Source organism: Tachypleus tridentatus, chromosome 4 (genome assembly GCF_004210375.1).
Source record: "Tachypleus tridentatus isolate NWPU-2018 chromosome 4, ASM421037v1, whole genome shotgun sequence".
In the NCBI taxonomy this organism is placed as follows: domain Eukaryota; kingdom Metazoa; phylum Arthropoda; class Merostomata; order Xiphosura; family Limulidae; genus Tachypleus; species Tachypleus tridentatus.
This window is the reverse complement of record NC_134828.1, coordinates 84,960,959-84,987,887: the sequence shown is the minus strand read 5'-3', so window position 1 is coordinate 84,987,887 and position 26,929 is coordinate 84,960,959. Positions and strand designations below refer to the sequence as shown.

Below are 26,929 nucleotides of genomic sequence, written 5' to 3'. Positions count from 1 at the left end.
TTATTATTTCCTTTAAAATGTTTTGGTTATTTTTGTAACTACAATAGTACTTTATTATTATATCATATGATAATATATTTTTATATTATTATTCACGTACTCGACAGACATATTGTCAAGTATATCACTTGTACAAAGCAGAGGAAAATGAACTTCCGCGACTGCTTGTGTCTTACACTACGATTTTACAAAAAGTGGGACATTAAAAAAGTTACAAGCCAATCAGATTCATTTTATCCGTTTACATTCAAATGTAAATGGTTGACCAAGAATAAGTTATGTTATATAATGGACTCAAGTGCACTAGAATGCTTATATGGTATATCACCCTACAAATCAAATATCACAGCTGTTGCCCTATTTTAACTTCGCAAAAGCGACAGTGGTTTCCACAGCTAACATTCACTTTCTCTGAACTGTGAATCGAGAGATTTGTAAATCTGTTAAGTACAAACGAGACTCATTCTGAAGACTGCGTATGATACCCATTTAGTGAATTGTATTCAATGATTTTTGCATAGAAATTGACAAAATCACTGAACAAAAAGCATCAAGTTGTTTCAGTTTTAATTCGTACTAAGAGTTTTTGATTCGTAAAAATGAAATTACTTAGCTTGTTTACTTTCTTTGTAATTATGCTGTGGTCCTTAACAATCACTGACACTGTCGATAATTCACCTGTTTGGAATAATCTTAAAATGAAGATGGGAAAACCCTCAACTGTGAACAAAGAGTATGCACTCACAATTTGGAAGGCAATGGAAACAAAAAGCCAAGAAACTGCCCAATTCATAGTTAATAAGATCGGAGGTACTGTATTGGAGTTTTTGAGAAACACCAACATTTCCAACCCTTGCGTATCGAGTATAACCTCATTACTCAAAGGTTTTGTGAAGACCAAAAAATGGGCCGTGAAAAGTAAGCTTATAGTAATAAAAATATTAATGTATCTCTACTATAGTTAAGTGTTGTCCTAATAATTAAAATCCATAAAATCATTACATCAAGTTATAAGTAACCTCATGTAATATAAGAGTTGTTTAACGTTTAGTGTGTGTGTGTTATAGCAAAGCCACAGAGGGCTATCTGCTCAGCCCACCGAGGGGAATCGAACCCCTGATTTTAGCGTTGTAAATCCGGAAACATACCGCTGTACTAGCGGGGGGCTGTTTAACGTTTAATAGAGCAATAATAATTTTATAACCACTTAGTCTACTCTGCATTCACTTTAAATAGTGAAATAATAGCTCATGAGTTTTTAACTCCGGCGACAAGAGCACCTATAATATATATATAACTTTTACTTGACAGAATAATCTGTGATAATTCTATATATATATATATATATTTGTCAGACAAACAAGACCGTTTAGCTTAGGAATTTATTTACTTTACTTGGTATGTTAATATTTAATGATTATTTACTTTTTATAACAAGAGAGTTAAATGTAATGTTATGTTAAATTTGGTTACGTAACTCGGTAAGTGGCCAAGCATGGTCTAACGTGTTAAGGCATGCGACTCGTAATCTAAGGGTCGCGGGTTCGCATCCCCGTCGCGTCAAACATGCTCGCCCTTTCAGCCGTGGGGGCACGTTATAATGTGACAGTCAATCCCACTATTCGTTGGTAAAAGAGTAGCCCGAGAGTTAGCGAATGGTAGTGATGACTAGCTGCCTTCCCTCTAGTCTTACACTGCCAAATTAGGGACGGCTAGCACAAATAGCCCTCGAGTAGCTTTGTGCGAAATTCAAAAGCAAACAAACAAACAAAACTCGGTAAGAGTCGTATCTTGTATTTGTGAACCAATTGTTGTATTGTTGATGCCACGTTACTCGAATCTTTGGTACTTTCTTGTATCTTAAGCGAGTATTGCTCCATTAGAGCGTTGCGTATTTTATAGAAAATTTGAGGACTCGGTGAACAATATGTAAATATAGACGACTAAGCGAGCACAAGCAAGTGAAAGCTCACTCAGAAAAAGGAAAATGTGAAATTATCCGGGGTGCAAGTGATTTGCCATAACAGTTTAATTGAGATAAGGAAAATAATTTGTCTTATAAAATGGTTTTCTATGTGGATTTTAATGAGAAGGAGATAACTGTTAAAAGTTCGAGAAACAATTGTAGCAATCCACAGAATGACGAAAATGAATATATTGCAGATTCTAGAGTAAGAAACAAAATAGAGAAAACTGGTTCGTCTTGTCAATTGGATTCTAATCGTCTTAGCCTGTGTGGACTCTTGACAAGAATGAAAATTAGATACGACAGTGATTTCCTATAGTGTAAAGAATATTTTGTACGTATTGTTGACTTGTTTTAAATATATATTATTTTAAAACATGTGGATAGTGTGCTGTACTTTAATTGCTCAAAATTATCGTTACCAAGTCATAGACTTCTACTGTAGAAGAATCCCAGTTCACAAATATTCGTAAACCTGACAATATTTCATTATCTAGTTGCACACAAATATAACAATCATTAAATGAAAATAACTGAAATCCTCTATATAGCAAACTAGTTATAATATTATCTTTATCGTTTTGTCAAAACTTGTCTATGTATTACATTCTAACTTCAGTATTTTATTTTGAAAGCATCTTTCGCTCTAGATGTTATTACTGTATATAAAACATAAAAACCTTTCTCCATTCACCCAATGTGATACTACAGTGCATTTAATTTAATGTCTGATAAATTTATTGGCTTTAAAAGAAGGTGTACCATATTTTCACAAATTTATTGATAATTTTAGTGATAGATGCATCAGGAAAGGTACCCGAAGGAATCGTTACTGGTACTGTAACCTCTTTTGGTTCCTATGACGAATGTATTAATATCAAAACAAATGCCGAACATAACACAAGTGGATTTAGGGGTCAGTATTGTACTCTGAGATTTCAACCTGTTCTACCACCACGTCCACGATTTCAAAGCATTGTGAAACGTTTAGACATGTTTACGAATTTTACTTCGTCTGACAAGGTATGTTTTATAAACTAATTACCGCTATGCAAAGACGTGAGCTATATTATTTTAAGTTATACACACAAGTAATGTTTTATATCAAATGTGTTTCATCAGGTAACAAAAGTAGAATTAACTATTTTGAGACCTTTTATATCTACTTAAGCCTTTAAGTTTCGTCATTATCTCAAAACAAGAGGGCCACTATTAATATGTTAGTACAAAGAAAATTAAACAGTATGACCAGTAGTACCATACAGCAATCAAACGATAAAAAATTAATATTGAAAAGCAATTAACTTCAATTTGATTACAACTACCCATTTATGTGGTTTTTCTATAAAACATTAAATATGGCTTAACGCATTCACATATATAAGTACTGTATGTGCAAATAAATATTTACTGAAAATGAATTGTTTGAAAATAAAAAAAATATCGAAAACAATTATAAATTACACTAAATACCTTTATCATAATTTCAACACCTTAAAAAAATGTAAATAAATAGTAGTTGACTAATGCTTAGGAACTTTTCATGGGCAGTCAGCCAACTCAGTACATAACTTATATAAATTTAAGTGAATGCCTGAACATGGTGAACATTTTAAAATATGGTTGGAAAGATGAGTGACGTTAGCGTCGTACAATGTTTAAGTGAAGTGAACAAAATGTGAAATGGCTAGGCTTAACACAAGGTAATTGTATTATTTTAAAATTCAAAATACAACTTTCCAATTTATTGATAAATGTTTTCCAGATTTTCAGTATTTTATCAAGAGATGCGCAGTATTTCAGCTATCTTTCCTTCCGTATTGGAATTTGTTTACCATCAACTTGTCCAGTGGAAGACATCCAGAAATTATCAGACAGAGGTAAACATTTCATTCTTGACAAGTTCTAAATATTTAGCGTTATCATCAGTACACGAGTAGTGATAAAACGGTTGATGTAAGAATTATCTGGACGTATAATAAAAGGAAATAATTATTTTAGCCGTCACAGTTTTGTTTTATTCTTTTAACAGTGATATAATTCTGAAACGACACCGAAAGAAACAAATAAATACTTAAAAAATAAAGAATTGAATTTTCATAATTATGTCCTTGACAGTGCCAATGAGTGAAGAGCAAACATAATTTACGTTCAGATTATACTTTCGAGTACTATAACCTACATTTTGTAGAAATAAACTGGTAATATCTTAAATTAAAAATAAAGTAATTAACAGAGCTAATGCAATTCCTTTCTATTAGCCTAAAGAGTAAAGAGTATGTGATGTGGGTTGATTACTCAAAAACAAAAGAATATAACTTGGAATGCAATATTGAGTGAGGTGTTGAATAAGCATATTAAATGCCAATCAATTATACTTTCATAAAACATTAGTATTAAGCCTATAATGTTTCGCTTAATACAGACCTTATTGGACATAGAAGCACAGTGGCACTAAAATAAATGTACCGTTGAAAATTGTAATAGGCCTAATACTAATGTCTTGCAACAAGTATAATTAATAATCATCATGTTTCGTTAGCTGAAAAAATGTCATTCAAACCATAAAAAAATATCATATTCAATTTTATGTCCCTTTTTGAAGTAGTTTCTGAATAAAAGTTTCTCAGTTCCATTTCCTTTTGTTTATTAATAAATAAGAAGTTAACTTTAGTTTAGTATCTTTTTTTTATTTGACTAGATACAAAGGCTATAATATTTTAGCTGAAAATATAATACAAAAGCCGTGTTTTGGTTTCAGTTGTAAACACCTCTATTATGGTAGAAGATAGTGTATAAAACAAAATGAAGAAAAATTAAATGGATAAAAAAACTCGTGTGCAACGTGACTAACTACGTACTTTACTTTCCAAGCTTTTTATAATAATAAACAAAAAACTGGATTTAGTTTGGTTTGGCTGTATATGGTTCACCAGAAGTTAACATTTCTTAAATTTGAATACTTCCAATGACATTGAGAGAAGTGTTAGAATTATTTAGCTTATTTTAGCATTTATAATGAAAACAAACCTTAACAGTGGCCACGTGGATGTATTTATCAAGTAAGACAGTGCATTGCGAAGAGAAAGAGGAGATGAAACTAGATACACATCAGATAATAGTAGGGTGAGTTTTTATGTAGCGTATTTTTTCGTAGTTCTTAACTTTACGTGTCATAATTTCACCGAGAGTGAGATATTTAAACATTTGACTCAATCGAGTTATGATAAGAGAGAAATAGGTTTAAGTGAAAGAAGCCATAATTATAATTAAAAAGGCATTTTAAGTAATCAGTTGGATACTAATATATCAATAAAATCTGAGTTTTAGGTAAGAACGAAGTTGTCAGATAATTAATAAACTTTTTATTTTTAAATCTAAAAATTATTTGTTTTACTTTCGTAAATAAATAGGTTAAATTATGTATTGTAAAGAACAATTAGATAATAATTGGGATTTGTAATATTTTAGCAATGACGAGATAAATCCTCTTGCAAGATGATGTTAATCATGTCCACGCATACTCAGTTCATTTTCTTTTTTTAAATCAAACACATTATCATTTTTCATGGGGTCTTAAACGCAAAAGTTTTCTATTCATTCTATACTCGTAAATGAGTATTTCGTTTTTGTTATCCTTTAGCGCAAAACGACACAATGGGCTGTGAAAGTTCTATTTACCGTGATAAATCAAACTTCGTATTTTAGCGTTGTAAACTCATAAATGTACCGTTGACCGATCGAGAAATGAAATTTTGGCAGAGATGGCTTTACGTCTTGACAGTGTATGATATGGTTACCACGAATTGCACGAAAAGACTGGTTTTGATGATATGTGCATAAAATTACAAAGATAATTAGTTCCCTTTGTTGTTTAAAATCACATTATTGATGAGACCCTGAAAAAAAACATCAATTTATTTTTCAGAAAAAGCTATTTCCGGGGCATTGTTAACGCATAGAGTCACCAAGTGGATTTTGATGCTTTCCTTAGAGCATCTGGCGCATGCTACATAGGACTTAAATCCTCTGAGATGCTGACTAATATACTGTTCAAAGAACGTTTCGATCAGTTTAGCATATTAGAAGTAGGAATTATCATCCGTTAGAGTAAAGTAAGGACCAGTTGTAAATAGTATTACATAGAAGTGTGTTCCATATAATTTGAGACATTAATGACATCATCTTGAAGACACAGAAGTAGGTAGTTCTACCAGTGTTTATTTGTACCATCACTATACTTTCATCTATTATATGCGTTACATTTGGGTATAAATATAGTTATTTATTATTTCATATTCTCTCTAGGTTGATATAAATTTGTTGTCCGGTTGAAGGTGAAATAGGACTCATTTATATATGTATATAAAGTATATAACCCTGTATATGGTAGTTTGTTGGGTCAACTCCCGAAGTCTTCGCAAATCAGTTGCTTTGTGACTTGCATTGAGGTTAATGCACCTCCTTAGATTTCTGGCATACAGGCCGACCTTATGAAGTCTGCTTTTAGCTATTTCAATAAAGACTTTTGTTGTGACACCTAATTCAGTTTCAGAGTAAGGACCCTATGATTCTGATGAACCAGTTTCGGAAGACATTGGTTATCTATTTGTTTTGTAGATGATAGCTTGCCATTTTCAGGTATATAAGCAATCAGCTAGAGTACGGTTTCACATCTGTTAATTACACTTCGGAACACTTCTAATAAATTTGCAACAGCGGTGTCTCGTTCGATTACTCTTCAAATTATGGACACATCCAGATGTCTCTTTTGAGGTCTTAGTAATCATGGTTTGTGCACATTAAAAGTAGAAAAGGTTTTATTAGCTTATGAAGACCTGATGGTGATAATTGTGTTACTGAAACTAGTCAACTGAAACAATTAATAAAGGTTATCTTTCATTATACAAGGAAAAATCGTTTTCGTTTTTACTATTAATATATATAAAGTAGTGAGATGTGCTTGAAAAGAAATTATAGTTTATAAATAATAGGAGGCATCAGAAACTGTAATTGACTACAAAATGACAAATTGGCCAAGAATGTGTACGAAAATTATTTATTGTATAAACAGAATGATAAATAATTTGCATCTTAGATGACGTAACTGATAATAACGTGCCTGATTTACATTATGTTACAAGTTGTTTTCTGGTCGTAACTAGAGTATTAGGTATTACGATCCCTCTCCCCGTATTTTTAAATGGAGAAACACTTTTAAGTATGAAAAATTATATTATTGCTTAAAGAATGTTTAGCATATTTTATTTATATACCTGTTATTGACGTGTATATATATATAAACAGTTTTTTAATAATGCTTTTTTAAGTCTGTCAAAAATACAATTTCCATTTAATGTTTTCAAAGCACGAAACGAGGTAAATGACACGTAAGGTTGCACGTGTTCCAAGTTCTATCGTTTCTTTTTTATTCTTCAGCAAGGAGTTGTTTTTTATTTATAATTTAAACTCTACTAGGAAGTAGCATATAGAAAAATGCTCACGTTTTGTGGTGCGTTCTTTTCATAATAAATAAAAATAGCGTTAAATCAATTAGATCTATGTAGTGCTTTAAAATAAGAAAGTTCTCAAGACAAAAATTGTCAAAGGTAAAACTAGGTAAATGCAGTCATTACAGATTCGATGCTGGTAGAGAGGTTAATATAGCATATTACAGACATTATGCGTTTTGACGATTTTAAAATGTTGTCATATTTTATGTTGCATTCCTTAGAGTTGTTCTTCTTCTCGTGTGTTTGTTTATTCTTGTCTCCACGACGATTGATATTTGCCTGAGAAAAACGAAAGAAAAGACGGAGTTTACTGGTATCTTTTCCAAACGTAGGTAGACTATTCTCTTATAACTACTACAATCTGCAAGAACACAAACAATTATAGTAAAAAACAACAAAAAGTAGTACAAACACTCCAAGAAACAAGTGATTAAAAAAATAAAAGTTTTCAAACTAGTGGCCTAACTACAAGAGATGCTACTTCCCCATATGAAAAGTAATTGGGTCACCTACATTTATTTTCCTATAGCTTCTATTATGATTTGATTGGTATTATTAACTTAACTTTATAGTACAACTGTTTTGTTTTTTTTAGTTCAGACAAATTAAGTTCTATGTCTCTTCCTCTTGCAAGCAATTCTTAACTTTGTCAGGTCCTTTCGCAGTTGTAGGGTCGTATTTATTCTACTGTCTCAAACTGACTGACTTGAAAAGCTAACGAAACTTAATTGAAAAAGTGTGTGTTTTCGTATGGAAAAGCCACATCGGGTTATCTGCTATGTCCACGGAGAGAAATAGAACCCCCGATTTTAGCGAGGAACTTATTGAAAACTAGAAAAGCTGCAAGTATAAATAACATCTGCATAACTTATTTGCTTCACATGCATACATCAACGTTTTTGAGAAGAAAAGAAAGTGTTTTTAGTTCAACATAGAACCGAGGGCAACATCATTTTTTCATGTCAAAAAATATAAAGATACATACATTATATTGCTGAAAATACTGGGATGGCACAACTTTAGAAACAAGTGTAATATTTCGTAGCTAAGATCTTATTTTCATAAGGTAATGAAAGCAAAACTTCCGTACAAATTTTTTTTTTTTTCATTTATTGGTTGCCATATTTTACATCTGATGCACAAAATTCGTCATTAAACATACAGGTGGTGCTGTGTATTTAAAGTAATTAAAACAGTTAGTGACCTACTTAGGTTACTCACGTAAGAACAGCTCTGAACAAATCTGATGGCCTTGTGGGTCATTTCCATGATTTGAAGGCTAAACCTATTTCATATCTTTAGTACAAAAAAGAAACATTTCTAAAAAATAGTGTAGTCACGAATGACGAACCGCTTGACTGATGAATTGTGCGATTGGTTGATATTATAAACACTCTCTTAAGACTCGCTAGACGTATATCTGGTCAACCAATTAAGTTTAACTGCGTGATGGTACCAGTAATCTAAGTGTCGATAAACGTGGCATACATAAAACGTAAACACTGTTGTACGAGACATGGTTCAGAGGAATAACAGATCCGTCCTAGAATACATTTCCTTATGCAGTACAGCACTATTTATTTTCCCCTTTACACATATGGTGTCCTTGATGGTACTTTCCTACTTCTTATTTTATTTTAACATAGTTGAATGAAGTTAAAAACTTTCCACGTACACAAAAACGTTATTTTTTTAATTATATAGAAGAGTTAAATTTAGGGTTAATCATAATTTTGTTTGCATCCCAGTCGCGCCAGACATGCTCGCCCTTTCAGCCGTGGGAGCGTTATAATGTGACGGTCAATCCCACTATTCGTTGGTAAAAGAGTAGCCCAAGAGTTGGCGGTGGGTGGTGATGACTAGCTGCCTTCCCTCTAGTCTTACACTGCTAAATTAGGGACGGCTAGCACAGATAGCCCTCGAGTAGCTTTGTGCGAAATTCCAAAACAAACGAACAAACAAACAATCATAATTTTTATTCTGTTATTTATACTTATCACCAATAGCTGGTACGTGACAAGTGTTGACTCCATCTGGGTCTGAGAAGGTGTCTGATGGTTTGTTAGTTTGTTTTTAATTTCGCGCAAAGTTATAGGAGTGCTTTCTGCACTAGTTGTCACTAATTTAGCTGTGTATGGCTAGAGAGAAGGAAGCTAGTCAACACCACTCACCACCAAATCTTGGGTTACTCTTTTACCAGTGAATTGTGCGATTGATTGCATATTATAAACACTCTCATCACGGCTGAAAGGGCGAACATGTCTGATGGAATAGACCGTTATTCTCAGCGTCTTGGTGAAATTAGGTATATTTTATGACACCTTGAATCGCAAGCGATCAATTCAACCTTACACCCACCACTATTCTGGTACAGATATGTTGATGATACAATTGCTGGATTCACATCTACAGAATACACACTTAGTTTTTTCAATCACGTTAACTCGATACATCCCAACATTAAGTTCACCTGTGAACAGGAAAAAAACTAACCAAATAGTATTTTCTAACCTTAACGTCACTAGAACTGATACACAATTCAAAACAGAAATCTACAGAAAAATCACCCATACTGGATTATATATTCCCTGGGACTCAGCACATGAAACAAAACAAAAACTCAACATATTAAGAAACCAAATAAACACAGCCACAAAACAGTGTTCACCCGATAAAATTAACGAGGAAACCAACAAAATGAAACAGCACTTCATCAACATCAACAAATTTCCTCAAAAAACCGTGGAAAAAATTATACGTACACGTCTAGACCAACAACAAACAACAATAAATTTCAATATAAAACAAACTACAAAACCTTATACCGCTGCATACCATATGTTTCCGACATCAGAGCAAAAATAACCAACATTCGGAAAAAAACTTATAACAAAATACCACATTCCAGTAAACACCAAATTTATTCAAAACTAAGTACAAAACTAAAGTCCATACTATGTAAAAACTGCACTGACAAACACAACACCAACATAGTTTACAAAATACAATGCAACAACTGCCACGACTTTTATATTGAAGAAACTAAAAAAAAAAAAACATCTTCACACTTTTTGAACACTGCAAACCAAATAAACACAACTTAATCATAGAAAACAAAGTAGGGAAACAAATATGAACAAACGCAAAATCAAAGAAGCCTTACTTATACAGCAACTAAAACCAAAATTAAACCAATATAAAGGAACATCTTTATACCTATACTAATTAATACCCTACATCCACCTGCAATCCCGTACCCGTTTATACTCTCGTCCCTAAGACGTGTCCGTCAACAGTCACATTCAAACTCTCTCTCTTTCTTAACAAACTTTACCAAAATTACCACTCTAGGATATCCAAGGATTTGTGTTCACGATTGCGATACACAGCTTCCATTGTGCATCCCATCTATGAAACCTGCAAACATATATCTCTGTGCACTAACAGAATCTGCACTGTAAGATTTACATGTAAATTTAAGTGGGGTGCCCATTACTAGCTGAGAATCCCAATAATTTTAGTGATATAGTACACGTGTGTGTGTGTGATGAGTATACTAAAACATATTTTATTTTTCAAACCTTTCAGGGACCTCATTGGAATATTTCTTGGCCTTCTCTCTTTACACAAATTCAAAGAAACTCTTCAGCACAAAGTCAAGTGCACGCACGATAGGCGCACTTCATGGAATTCGTCTGATTTCGATTTTGTGGATTATCTGGGGTCACTTATATTTTTACATCAATTACCAGGGTTTCAGTAAGCTATACGATTGTTATTCCAAAACATAATGAATTTTAAAATTTCTGTCCAGTGATGACATGTCAATTAAAGGTAACATCTAAAACTAATTTTATGTAATTATATATAGTGTATAAGTTGTCCTCTTTTAATTCATTATTATTCAGTTGAGTAGCAAGACATGGTGTAAGTTTGTAGTAATAACATTTCTTATTAACACGTGTAGGTGTTAAGTTGTGTAACAGTTATCATCCTGTGATTGATATTTAAATCTTTTCATTATTGCGCAATCTCTTTGTCGTAGGCAGTGGAATTGGAGGGCACTGGAGGCACGTGTCCCACCCCCAACTTTTGACCCAGTAATATGGTGAACCTTGGAATGGAAAAAAGAGATTTTTGTATAATTGTCAGGAAAGTCGCTACTTCAATATAACAATTAAGCTTCCCCAAAAAAAAACTAACTTGTTCTACTGTTTGTGTTATTGACAACATGAAACTACAAAATAAGTTTGGATATGAACTACAGTTTGTAGAAGAACATAGTTATGAAAAGAAATAATTATGTGTACAATTTTCCAATGATTTTGAAACCCTATTGGTTCATTACGTGATATTATTAGGAACTGTAGCCATTCATTCGTTTATAGGATTGCTACATCTTAGCAAAAACAAATCATCTTCAATATAACGTGATGTACATCATTGAAAATATTCATTCTTCTACTGTCTATCGTATCTTAAATAATGTGGAATACAATATTAAATTGTTTCTTGTTTAGCTGTATGAGTTAATTGTTCTTAATTTTTAAGTAGGCTACTGTGAGTGGAATTTTACTATCATTCCATCAATCCCTCTACAGTTTTAAAGTGCTTTTTTTGGGGGTTGTTTACTAAGTGGGAACCAAGGAAACTAGGACCAATAGTTGGTACGCCAATCAATGGGATTTACTCTGCCCTGTTAATTGGATGGAAAGCGTATTGAACATTTCAGTTATCTTGCATTGATACATAAGATGAAATCGGATTTATTTATTTCAATGTTATATGACACAGACATCTACGTTTGATTACTTTGTAATCACTGTGCATTGTATTTGTTTCTATACATTTGTTATAGTTTTGAAATTGTATGGTTTATTCACCGTTTATATCCAAACTTATTGTATGCCAGCTCTATACAAATGGTCCAGTCAGTATACAGAAGTTTAGGCATAACCTTGAACAAATAACAACAGGAATGAAACGAGGTGTATTGTATCCAATTAAATGCACTTTGTAAGAAACCAAAATTCTTAAAAAGCTATTATCTATTTGATAATATTTATTTGAGAGAAAAATTTGGGTTTCACAGAAAATCACTATAAACTGGAAATTCACAGTAACTTTGGTATCAACGGTCGAATTTGAGTACGATATAATTTATATATTTATAATAATGCATCATATTTCATATTAAAATTTTATAAAATTCCAAAGTGCGAAACGTCTTTATTTTCTGTTTGTTTTTTGGTTAAGTTAAGAACGAAGATACATATTGGACTATTTGTGTTGTACCCACCACGTTCTCGAAACCCATTTTATGTCGTAATAAGTCTCTAGGCTTGACACTGTACCGCAAGGGCCTTTTTTTTTATTTATTTTTTGTCTGAAATGTTTGTCAATTTATAAAGAAAACTGCAAAAAATAGTTATTTTACTCTGATCCTACCATTATTATCAAAATTACTGCGAATTTTCAGATTCGTGTTATTGTTTGCCAAAACTCAATTTTTCTCCCAAAATATGTTATTACTCAACTTGTGCTTTTATTAGTATGTTAAAAGAGACATTTAAATGGATACAATGCACCAGGATTCATAACTGTTAGCGTTTATTTTAATTTGTTCAAGGTTTGGACTGAGCTCATTAGGTTTCAATACATTAGAGATAATAGAACGTATTAATTTAAAGAAACATCTTACGAGTGTCTTTTTGGTTTTGAAAAATATTTCATGTTGATCAATCTTCAAATCTATTCGGTTTTCAGCTGACAGTTTTGGGGCGACTAATTTTGTAGCTTCTTTCTTATCTCAGCCTTTAATGAATGGAACCGTAGCAGTGGATACATTCTTTTTCCTCAGGTAAAGTATCTGAAGAACTTAAGTTACAAGTAAGTACACTTCCTCTTTACTAACTTTTAGGACACAACAATGAACTTCATCATTCTAATTAAACGTTGAAAGCAGAGCAAAGGCACAACTCTCTCTCAGATAATGTAGGTGTGGTCTTTCGAAGCCAATCAAATTTAATAAAAATCGATGAAAGAAGAAATAACAATAACTATACACTGACTCAACAATGTTCCAGAAAAGTAAACAATTGAAATGTATCTCAGAACGGCTGGTATGGATATTAACACTTTTACTGATAAGGAGAGAACAACGTTTCGACCTTCCTAGGTCATCTACAGGTTAAGAAAGAAAGAGTTTGAATGTTACCGTTGACGGACACGTCTTAGGGACAAGAATATAAACAGGTACGAGATTGTAGGGGGCGATGCAGGTGGATGCCAGGTTATTAATTAGTATAGGTATAAAGATGTTCCTTTATATTGGTTGAATTTTGGTTTTAGTTGCTGTATATGTAGGGCTTCTTTAATTTTGCGTTTGTTTATATTTGTTTCCCTACTTAATATCTGGGTGTTTTCTATGATTAGCTTGTGTTTATTTGGTTTGCAGTGTTCAAAAACGTGTGAAGGTGTTTTTTTTTTTTCGTATTCTTTGAATCTAGTTTCCATTGTTCTGCTTGTTTCTTCAATATAAAAGTCGTGGCAGTTGATGCATTGTATTTTATAAATTATGTTGGTGTTGATTTTGTCATTGTAGTTTTTACATAGTATGGACTTTAGTTTTGTACTTGGTTTTTGAATAAATTTGGTGTTTACTGGAATGTGGTATTTTGTTATAAGTTTTTTTCCAAATGTTGGTTATTTTTACTCTGATGTCGGGAACATATGGTATGCAGCGGTATAAGGTTTTGTAGTTTGTTTTATATTGAAATTTATTGTTGTTTGTTGTTGGTCTAGTCATATGCGTATAATTTTTTCCACGGTTTTTTGAGGAAATTTGTTGATGTTGATGAAATGTTGTTTTATTTTGTTGATTTCATCGTTAATTTTATCGGGTGAACATAGTTTTGTGGCTATGTTTATTTGGTTTATTAATACGTTAAATGTTTAATTTGTTTGATATGCTGAGTCCCAGGGAATGTATAATCCAGTGTGGGTGATTTCTGTGGATTTCTGTTTTGAATTGTGTATCAATTCTAGTGATCTTGAGATTAAGAAATGCTACCTGGTTAGCTTTTTCCTGTTCACAGGTGAACTTAATGTTGGGTTGTATCGAGTTAACGTGATTGAAAAAAATAAGTGTGTATTTGTAGATGTGAATCCAACAATTGTATCATCAACATACCTGTACCAGAATAGTGGTGGGTGTAAGGTTGAATTGATCGCTCGTGATTCAATCTGTTTGATAAAAATGTTGGCTAGAACTGGTGACACGGGATTACCCATACTTAGGTAATTTATTCTTAAGTGGTTTTGGTCAGTGAATATAAAGTTAGTTTTAATGGTACTGAATTCTGTAAGAGTTGCTAATTGGTTGCTGGGGATGTGTATCAATGGGTTGGAGTCTTGGATATATAGTTCTAAAACTATCCTGCAGACTTCATTAGTTGGTACTTCTGTGAAGAGGGAGATTACTTCAAAACTGGCCATTAAGGCTTTATGATTTAGTTGTTAAGAATATATTTAAAATTAAGACTCTTTGAAAAAGGAGCCGGTTGATGTTACAAACAACGTGGGCATTTTCTAAATATGTAACATCAGCACAATAATAGCACTAGAAAGTTTCTAAAGCTTAGATATGAATCCCAAGAAAGAAAGAAAAATACAATTTTTACCCTCTGTTCTACCTTTATCACAATTTAATTTACCGCTTTTAACGATTTTTTATAGTACAGTTAGTGTAATAATAAAAATTTAAACTTTTCTTGTTTTGTGAAACGACAGTTGTGTAATTTCCGAAAAGATTGTGAAACTATAAAAAGCGCTTATTTATTTAAAATTTGACGACATATTTCCATAGTACGTCAACTGAAAATATGTTGAAAATATTTTTAAACATGTTATGACAAAAATGAAGAGACTAAAATTACAATAGTTGTAATATATATGTATGTATTTTCTCTCTTTAGTGGTTTACTCACTTTCTACGTGACTCTGGAACTTGTAGAGAAAAATCACGAACGTCTGAATATTGTAATATATGTGGTCCATCGATATTGGAGGTTAGTAGATAAATATAGGAATTTATTAATCAGTCCTCAATATGAAAATGTGACCTTTTATCCCTATAAAAGCTCCTGTGTTCCTCTGCCTCTGATATAACAGAAAGACAATCATGCGTGAAGTACAAATGTAACGTAATATTGTAGAACGCACTTTAATAAGTAAGTACGATAATTAATTAGAAATACAATGATCAACATAATTATTGTTTTTTTTAATACATTTTACCAAGTTTAAAAGTTTCATACTTTAACATTTCTTGGCACTTCGGCTACTTTTTAGACTAGCACCCCCGCTTGCCTTCACCATCTGTTTCACAATGTTAATCCCCTTACTGGGTTCTGGTCCTCTGTGGCACGAAAGTATTGATCACGTTGTGAAAGGTTGTCAGAAGCATTGGTGGACCAACTTGCTCTTCATTAATAACTTCGTATCAACAAAGGATGTGGTAAGTGAATAAAAATAATATACTGAAAACAGGTTTGAATCAGAATGACAAAACATCATTTGACGCAGCTGGAGCCCATGTGATTTGGTCAGTGTAGGTCAATAACCTATTCCATTTTGAACGAGTCACAAGTGTTATCATTTTACTTTTAATGATGTCTCAAAACTGGTTAAGACATTCAGTGTTAAACAGATATTTTCAAACATGTTTTTATCAGTCAGTTTTAATACCAAAAATATATTACATTCTTAGCAGAAACTAGAAACAGAAATGACAGAAGGAATGGTTTGGAAAATAATAATAATTTTCAATTCTATATTTGCAATAACTTTTAAAGAGCCTGGCTTAATGGAGAAATATTTCAGAAAAATATAATAATTAGTATTTTACAACTTCAACAGAAGTGAATGTGAGAGGCTTGAAAGAGCAATGTTTGGAAAATGTTCAGAATGTCTGATGTTATCAAGAGAAGTTTGAAAATTTACTTAGTGAAACAACCATAACATGGCCCATGTGAAGATGTACTGTAAATGCCACTTGCATAGCTGATGTTAAAATTATTAGCATCCACGAATTGTGCAATATCCAATCGATAAAGTACGAAACGTATATGGAAATAAACATCGTTAATTTTCGGTTTCTGTTAATTTTATAACAATGGAATGTATTAAGCACTCACACCAAATCATAACATATATATGTCTATTTCTAGTCTTTGACCGTTTGAAGCACCTGCTTTTGTAATTTGTATAAAAGTACACAAAACAATTACTGCCTATTGAAACTGAAATATATTATTGATCGTATAATATGTACTGTTGTGTTATGACTTATAAAGCATTAAAAAACGAGATGACTGAATATTCTTACAGTGCTTGAACTACAGCTGGTATCTTGCAAATGACTTTCAGTTCCATATTCTGTCATTGTTGATTCTTCTACCATTGTTAAAGTAAGTATATTGGTGTTTCTATTATTATTAAAATAAGTACATATTTAGAATTACACACGCTCCGTTTTTTTATGTTAAAATACTTTTATTTGCGAGTTTTCGGTCTTCATTAGGCAACAATGTTCTGAGAAATATAAATTTGTTTATGTGTGGAACACTACTTTAAATCATGTATGTAGGCAACAATCTTAACAATAACTTATTATGTAAGAAATGATTTTAAATACTGTGGATTGTAAATAGCACACGTCAACAACAAAGAAAATATATTTAAAAAACAACTTAAAGCGTTCAGCGCAATATTGTATAATAATTAAAACGGTTTAACAAATAAAAAAATAAAATTAATTTTTATGTTACATCTGTATCTCAGGACGCAATGTGTTTGATGCACCTCAAAAAACACAAGGTAAAAAGGTGATAAGTAAATGTTAATAAAAGTTTTTTATTTTCTCTGAAGACATAGCTCGTCTTTTGATTCAAACGGTTCTTACAATCTTATTGTGCGAGATATTAGCCTAAGATGCGAAAGTACATAATAAAAATCAAAACTGAAACTGATATACATTTGCAAGAATTACAAAATTATATTTACATTACGTTTTAAAATTTCTTTTTCTCTTTACTTAAGCGACACATTTTAGTTCCACTGCTATTAAACGTGTTTCGATTCCCTACAATTGTTAAGTTAAACATATTAGTACTTCTACAATTATTTAATACCAAAAAAGTAGAATTTTTACAGATGTCAGATAAAAAGATTTTCAACTACGAGGTTTGTAATTTTAGACATTGTGATTTATTTTGTATATATTTAAGCAAGTATTGTGGTTTTTAACATTTATTAAGTCAAATATATGCTACTTTGATAACTCTGTTAAAGTAAATATATCGATATTTATTGGTGAAATTTTCCTTTATTCATGAAAACCATGAAATTATATGTTTTGTTGAAAAAGAATGAAAAGATTGTAAACAGATTACCAGCAAGTGAACTAATAATGAATGGTTAAACCTGACCTCTATAGTTACATGCTATTTAAACACTCGAGGTATTTTAGTTTATATGTAGTAAGTAGTGTATTATATGAAATTCTAAATATATATATATTACTACTGGAAGACTTGTAAGGATAGTGTTCGATATGTGTAAATAAATTATATTATCCTTTTTTGTTTTTTTAAGCCAGTAGTTTTAGTAAAATTACGATTTCTATTATTTTCGTCATTTTAAAATGAAATTACCGTTTTACTCTTCTCATGTATAAATATTTGCTATTTCAATGATTTCATTATGTAAAATCTTGTAATTGGAATTGTGTTTGAAATTTACTCTCACGAGGTCCGTCGTTAGAGGTTTTATTGTTACGGCAATGCTTACTCTCGTTTCCATGGTAATAACTGGTGGAATAACCTACTTTTATAACTATCCCGCTACGAGACTGTATGGGATTCTTAATGGCGAGTAAGTGAATGTATCCTTTTCTTTATTTTCAAGTTAGCTTTAAATTAACTAAGTTAAACGAATTTATTTTTGGTAACGTTGTAGTGCGTACTGTAAATAATCTAATATTATATATTTATTTTAATATCTATGTTTGTTTCCGTTTAATATATATTTATAAATGCATGCAACTTATGTTGTTAAATGTGTATTGCGAAATTCCCGCCTGCTCTTTAAATCTGTAGACGATTCTCGAGTCTAAGAATCAACAATATGTGTTTTACATTGTTGCCAACTGAACTTTTCAGAACCTCGCTTTAAAGCTTATAAAACGTAATCAACACAACGCGGAGAAACGGCTTAGTATTGTTAGTTGGATACTGTTGGTATAGCATGAGCAACGGAAGCTATAATTGTGATTAACATTGATCAACTGGGAAGCTATAGATATTTGACCAGGAACGTTTATAAATTTAGAACATTACAAAACATTTAACTTCAGTGAATTAACTTAGGACGTCAATAATTCTGCGAAGACATCACGTATATTCGTCAGTGAAAAACTCACGTGTAAACAGCGAGAGATAGTTTACCCCTTCAGCGAACTGTACAAATATTAACATAGAATTAATTCATTTATATGTGAACCATCGATAAAATATTCAGTTCCAGACCAGGCAGACGACCCGGTTTGTTTATAAGTTTGTAAAACACTTGTATATAAATAACTATTTCTAATAACCGTTATTATAAATTGCATTGTTGTTTGCATATTAAAATATATTTGTGTTAAGAAAGAAAATTATGTATCAATCTTGTTACAAATATCATAAGTCTGATACATATCGATTAACTTCTAAATTCAAATTTCCAACTATTTTAAATCGTGATACGTAATATAATAAATTGGAATCTCGTCTGAGATAAATTATAATACGTAACAATATATGTGTGTGTATTTATAAATTTATTTAAGTTAAAATAAAATATTTGTGCGTAATAGTTTGTTCAGAATATCATTTTGTGTTTGTGTGAGAGAGATGAAGTTTGATTTGTATTTCGCGCAAAGCTACACGAAGGCTATCTGCGCTAGCCGTCCCTAATTCAGCGGTGTAAGACTAGAGGAAAGGCAGCTAGTCATCACCACCCACCGCCAACTCTTGGGCTACTCTTTTATCAACGAATAGTGGAATTGACTGGTCATTGTTGTGATTGAAAACTGAAATTTATTGTTGTAGTGAAACTATTTTGTAGTTTAATTTATTATTATCCTGTTTAAAACGTAAGAACAAAAAGCAAGACATGCTCTTTCTTGCATACCTTTTAATTCATATCTTATTTCAAAGTGACATTTGGGAATTCTGCACGAGGATCTACTTCCAACCTTACACCCACCTGGGAGCCTATTGTGTTGGCGTCACATTGGGGTGCATTATCTCTAAGAAACAAAAAATTAGACTATCAGCCGTAAGTTTAACAATTTTGTTTCAGGATAAAGTTGTATTTTTACTGTCGATTTCCTAACCTGAGACGATTAATTTGTTTTCTTCGTGTTGGCGATTGAAAAAAGACATTCACGTAACATGAACGAAAAGGATGCCTATTTAGAGTTGAAATAAAACATGTATTAAATTTTCCAAGTGCGAAACTTTTCCAAAAGAAGTAAACGAAGTAATTTCAAATTGGTTTATCATATACTTTAAGCACCAAAATATCACTAAAACTGCCAATCATACGTGGTATTAACTTCGGACGTTAATATTTCTACGACGACATTACGTATCCTGTCTGTGAAAAACTCACGTGTAAACAGCGAGAAATAGTGATTTGTATAGATATTAACATATAATTAATTCATTTATATGTGAACCATCGATAAAATATTCAGTTTCAGACCAGGCAGACGACCCGGTTTGTTTACAAGTTTGTAAAACACTTGTATATAAATAACTATTTCTAATAACCGTTATTATAAATTGCATTGTTGTTTGCATATTAAAATATATTTGTGTTAAGAAAGAAAATTATGTATCAATCTTGTTACAAATATCATAAGTCTGATACATATCGATTAACTTCTAAATTCAAATTTCCAGCTATTTTAAATCGTGATATGTAATATAATAAATAAATCAGCCTGGTTAAATATACGGAATTACGTTATGTTGAACACGAATATTTTTATTTATTTGACGCCCTACTTTAATGTTACTCTTAGAAAACTTGTAGTGTTAATAAATCATATGCACTCGTTATTTATAAGTGATTATTTACTGTTATGTGTATTCTGAAGTATTATTAAACCAACAATTGCCATTTAGTTACTAAAATATATACCTATAGTTAAGTCTATAAACGTCCTAAACAATGTGGATTAAATGCCACAACAATGCTTGTATAACTTTGATTTAACAATGCCGGTATTTAGAGGATATATTAATTTGTAAGTTAACACTCCTACGAAAAATGGGGCCTAATAGGCCCCAGAGCAACTTGAAAGGTTATTAATATTAGGCTAATAATTTTGTATTTAAATGAAATTGCCATTTAAATCCATTAATGAATGGATTAACGAGATTCCCACTGTCCCTATCTACTATCTAGCGAAACCACAGCCAGGGAAACGAGCTTGGAGAAATCAGGACTAGAAACGTCTTTTCGTAGGAGTGTTAAACTGCACGATAACCCCAAAGATTACTGTATAACCATGTTTTTAGCCATACACGTTAAGTGATAGCCTCTTAGGAATGACTTAATTTTGTAATCACTGAATGGTAGTATTAATTAAAATATAATATTTTATAAGATTTTGGAAGCAGAGCAACCTACCAGGCATTCATAATGTTTATATTTATAAATGAAGTAAAATAAACTGGTAGTGATCTTTCAAAAATATCATTCAGTTATGCGTATCTATTAAATCCATAGCATGTAATTACTTGCGTTTTTAAGTTAATGAAATCAAGTGATGAGAAAGTGGTCTGATTTTAAAATTATTCAAAATTCTTGGCTGTATTTAAGTGCCCTTCTTGACATACAAGCATCGAGAAAACATTTTAATTGTTTTCTGTGAGTTATATTTCGATGTTTTAGCTTTCTTCGTGTCGATAAACACATGATTTAAACAAGCAGATCTAATATTTAAGTCATTACAAATTATAGTTTAGTTGCTGTTATTTGTAAACTGAATTAATAACCTCTTTGAACTTGTCTATTTTACTTCTTTCAGGATATTTTAAGTTACCAATCTCCTCGTGACTATGCATAGTGCTGTATTATGTGACTATGCATAGTGCTGTATTATGTGACTATACATACTGCTCTATTTTAGTTTTCTGGAATTTAAAATTTCACATTGAATATCTCTTTGTTGTCATTCATAATCTTTTTCTTGATTTCAATAACATATACAAAGTTTTTGTGTTATTTCTGCCTATTCTTCTGGGTCATAATGGCTTTGGAGAATACTATTACTTATCAGTTTACGTAATGTGCATAACAAGTGTTAGATGTTCCAATGGTTCGCCACATTGCAGAATTTAAGCCGTAACTTTTAAAGTAGAAGATTCCGATAAATTATTCTTTAAAACATAAGACTCAGTTGTATGACTATTGTGAGATACAAATTAATTAAGAAATAATTTCGTAAAGAATGTAGGTAGCATCCTTTTTAATTTTGGTTTCAGGCAATGATTAATTTTGTGAATTATGTGAGGAATATTTTTAGAATAAAAATGTAATTGCATTCACCATTATTTAACTGTATGGAAAATGTTCATAGTAGAGTGAATATTATTAGTTCTCATATCTGATAGTTGTCTCAATAATTTTTCTATATCCTCTAAGCTTCAACAAGCAATAGGTTGGATGCTGACGGCTACAGGACTGTTGCTGGTGTTGTACGGAACGTATAATTGGAACAGAGGATATGAATCCACTCATACTTCTGTCATTTTGTACGCTGCAACTCATAGAACTGTGTGGGCTCTAGCCATAGCATGGCTGACAATGACCTGTGTTTATGGATATGGAGGTAAGAGAATGGGCCTTTAACAAAATAGTATTAGTACACGCATACAAACAATTTAACTATTTTGTTTTAAAAATTCGTTAAAACACGCGAAATAAATAATGTCCGTGTTTGTTTTTTAAATCAGCTCAGTGAAACATATTAATATCATTAAAGCTACGGCTCAGTTTGGCTGGACTAAATGATTCTTCATTATTGAGTTTGTGTGTCAGATTGACTTAGCTAGTTAGTGAAGTCAGTGCGTTATTGAGAGATTGATTATATTATTCGATGAATAAGTTCTGTAAGTTACTGTGAGACATGTATTACAGTTTGTAAGTCTTGAGATTATATTTTTGACGAAGTACTAGAGATAGGAGAAACGGATGTTAGCAATATTCTGTGAAGTTAAGCATTGATTACAAAATATCATGGAACTTTATTGAACTCGAAGTTGAAGAAATTTCGCAAAAAGTATTCCTAGCCGTAATTTAGTTATTGTACTATTACCATCCACCGCCAACTGGACTGGAATATGCATTACGTTTTTTTTCAACTAATAAACATAACAACCTACTGACCAATAGAGTCCGCTGTCACAGTGACATCAGGAGTGAGGTTTGTTTGATTTTTTAATTTCGCACAAAGCTACATGAGGGCTATCTGCGCTAGCCGTAATTTAGCTGTTTAAAACTAGAGGGAAGGCAGCTACTCATTACCACCCACCGCCAACTTTTGGGATACTCTTTCACCAACGAATATGGGATTTTACGCGGTCTTCAATTTTATTTGTTTCGAAAATAAATATATTTCGTACAGCAAATGATAGTTTTTAACATGACAGTTTAATTGCTCTATTACAGTGCTGGTTCATATGTGTCCTCGTTTCAGGACGATGTTTTAAATCTGATTTTGAGTCACCACTGAAACTTGTGTTTTCACGTTGTCGTCCGTCTGTTCTGAGAAATAACATATCGTTGATATCAAACGCTTTGTCGAACTTATACAGATATACAGGGTGTTCGGAGAGTCACTGTGCAGTTTTGTAATCAACATTCATTCAGTCTATTTCAAGCCAGCAACTGATAGCAGTGTTTAGAAACAGAATAAGGATTCAGGCCTGTATTGATGCCAACGGGGGTCACTTTCAACATTGTTTATAATTGTCATTCATATTTACCTCCTGTATTCTATATTGAAACATGTCTGTTAATAAATGTATAAGTGCACAATGAATTTCTGAACACCCTGTATAAAGATAGAATCTTTTAATTCTAACCTGTAGCTATCACACAAGATGTGAGCATTTTGTAAAATAGAGCAGTACTGCACGTGTTGGTCCGATAGGTGACATTTATTTTAAAGAGAGGGAACTAATTTACATAGGTACGACTAAGGATAACCGGACAATGAGGCGCATACAAAATGAAGAAGTAGGATATTCAGATACCCAATAATTTTAGAGTGTTTATACTTTTAAAACTTTGCAACATACTTAAAATACATTAAATGGAGTAAATTAAACTGGTAATATTATAAACCCAGATCTACACAGCTTATATAATGAAGCAAATTCAACTGGTAATACGGTAGATCTAGATCTACACAACTCATAATACAGAGTAAATTAAACTGGTAGTACAGTAGACCTGGATCTACACAGCTCATATAATGGAGTAAGTAAAACTGATGATATAGTAGATCTTGAAACACCCAGCTCATATCATAGAGTAAAGGATTTATCTGGTCAGTTTTCTAGCTATTTTCTTCACGATACCATGAAACTAAACCATTTCCTTTACAATGACATCATTTATGATCATATAAATAGGACTTCCGCTGGATCCAACGATAGCTTATAGTTTTATATGCTATCATATAATTAAACTGGTAATATATTAGGTCTTTTATATGAGGTCCTTTACATGTTTATATAGTGTTGTAGATGAATCATATCTTTTGCAATTAATTAATTATTTTATAATAAACAAGTGGTGTCCTAGTTTGTTTTTTTTAGATGTCCAGTGTCTAATTGTCCTGGATTCACGACTAAATTATATAACATTAAGAAGTGCATTATAATGTGTCTGGACAAGATTAACCGTATTTGTTAACAACATCTTGAAAATAAATTATAAACGAATTAACAAAATGAGTTATATATTAATTACAACAACACTTCTTGTAATTTAAAAAAAAAGATTTTTCCTTATGTTTATCAAGTGCCATTATTATTTCTTATATTCTTATTAAAAAAAAAACTGAAACATAACGTAACACAAGATTATCTGATAACTTGTTTAACTACTTTTAGGGTTTCTGAATACATTTCTTTCTTGGAAGTTTCTAATGCTGCTGGATAGGGTAACATTCGCTGCGTATCTATTACATCCTTTGGTCCAACAAGTCTACTATAGTCGGAACCGTGTGCACCTGCCAAATGACCATTACTTCATGGTAACAGTAACGTCTTTTTTTATTGTTCTTGTCTGTTAACTAGTGGGAGGGTTTTGATGAATAGCTGCATCTTTACTGGGATAGCCTAACGTCTACTTTTCACTTGAAACAATGCAACCACAGCTTTAAACAGTATTGTCTGTTTAGGTGTAACTGATACATCAATAACTAACAAATACGAAGCGTTTGAGTTAAACCTAATGGGCAGAAGTACTGCTTGTAACATCAATGATGCTAAATTTTGGACACAACTTTACACTTTAGATAATACATAACTGCAGTGAATGATTAATAAAAGATGTAGTGTTGTAAGAATAAATGTATTGAAAGCGCCGACTGATGTTAATTTGTAAATAAAACTAAAACGTTTTGATCATTTTAGCGAAGTAACAAACGGTATTGAACACATTTCTATTTATAACATTAAAAAGAGCAAAGTAACGTTAATCGACAACGTTTTATTACATTTTTTACTTGCTGACAAGAATAGCTTGTCACGTAATCTTGTTGATGAGGGACAGTTGTTTTTCCAAAACGATTCTATATTCAAGTGACTTCGACCTCTTAAAGAGTTTGTTTGTTTGTTTTTGAATTTCCTACAAAGCTACATGAGGGCTATCTGCGCTAGCCGTCCCTAATTTAGCAGTGTAAGACTAGAGGGAAGGCAGCTAGTCATCACCACCCACTCTTGGGCTACTATTTTACCAACGAATAGTGGGATTGACTGTCACATTAAAACGCTCTCCATAGCTGAAAGGGCTGGCATGTTTGGTGCGATGGAGATTCGAACCCGCGATTCTCAGATTACGAATGCCTTAACCAACCTGGTCATGCCGGGCCCTCTTAAAGAGACTCTGTATCAGAGTTTTCAGTATTACATAAAATTAGTATAACACTACAAATTTCACTTTGTGGTTTGGTTTGTTTTGAATTTCGCGCAAAGCTACACGAAGGCTATCTGCGCTAACCGACCCTAATTTAGCGGTGTAAGACTAGAGAGAACGCAGCTAGTCATCACCACCCACCGCCAACTCATAGGTTACTCTTTTACCAACAAATAGTGGGATTGACTGTGACATTATAACGCCCTCACAGCTGAAAGGGCGAACATGTTTGGTGTAACGAAGATTCGAAGTCAGTCACATTGTGGTTTCATTCTAGGAGTACTTTAACTATTTCATTTGAGTTACAGTTTAAAGATCAATATGTTGTTGTTTTTTTCATAAGGAAAACATATTTTTAATGCCATTACTTATGTTCCTCTAGGATTCTGTAGGTAAGCTGTTAAATTATATCATCACGTTTATTCATCATTCTAGATAAATAATCACCAAGAGACGTGTATGGATAAAATAAATATTGTATAATTAGTGTATTTTACTAAAAATAAACTTGTTTTTCATATATAGACATATATATACTTCGGAACTTTGATGGTTGTTTATCCAGCGGCGTTCGTGTTTACTCTTTTCTTTGAATCCCCATTCTTGGCGATTGAGAAGTTAATGTTGAGGACACGTACTGAGAAAAGAGGAATTGAAGAACTCAATTGACTGGCGAAAAGGAATTACTACCGGAAGTGAAGCTTCACCAATTGTTTGAAATGATAAAATATCTGAGTTGTTAAAGACGTAAGATCAAAGGTACTTCAACTTATTGTTTACTGATCGCAATATACACACCAATTTTGTATTTGAAACTATATAACCAGGTGTTACACGTGTGCTTATAACGTTTCAAAAATAATCTTTCTACATACAGAAGCACTGGCTATTTGAAATATATGTTGGTTTATATATGTACGTATATACTTGGAGAGAGTTCTTTTTATATTGTTAGAACAGTTCAAATTTTAAAGCTTTGTGTTTAAATATATTTTATTTTTAAGACCCCATTACTTGTGTTTCTTTTCAGTTAAAGTGCACCAGATATCCTGGTTAATACTAATTAAATGTGTAAAATTGAAACTAAATTACTCTGTGTTCTATTCACTTCAGTATTCCTCACTCGTACATTCAACTGAAAAATTGAATTCAGAGGTCATTTATAAACTAATATATTTTTGACGCT

General features: G+C 32.0%; 1 protein-coding gene across 1 annotated transcript; it reads left to right on the top strand.

The window, feature by feature from the left end:
- Positions 1-345: 345 nt before the first annotated feature.
- On the top strand, positions 346-26,929 carry LOC143248371 (nose resistant to fluoxetine protein 6-like). Its single transcript, XM_076496733.1, has 15 exons — positions 346-918; positions 2,760-2,989; positions 3,732-3,846; positions 5,005-5,092; positions 7,701-7,807; positions 11,068-11,238; positions 13,246-13,339; positions 15,456-15,548; positions 15,832-15,997; positions 16,870-16,949; positions 18,292-18,414; positions 19,740-19,860; positions 22,240-22,426; positions 24,717-24,859; positions 26,269-26,929. Exons 1-15 carry the CDS (start codon positions 600-602, stop codon positions 26,410-26,412), a joined length of 2,181 nt encoding a protein of 726 aa, XP_076352848.1. The 5' UTR covers positions 346-599; the 3' UTR covers positions 26,413-26,929.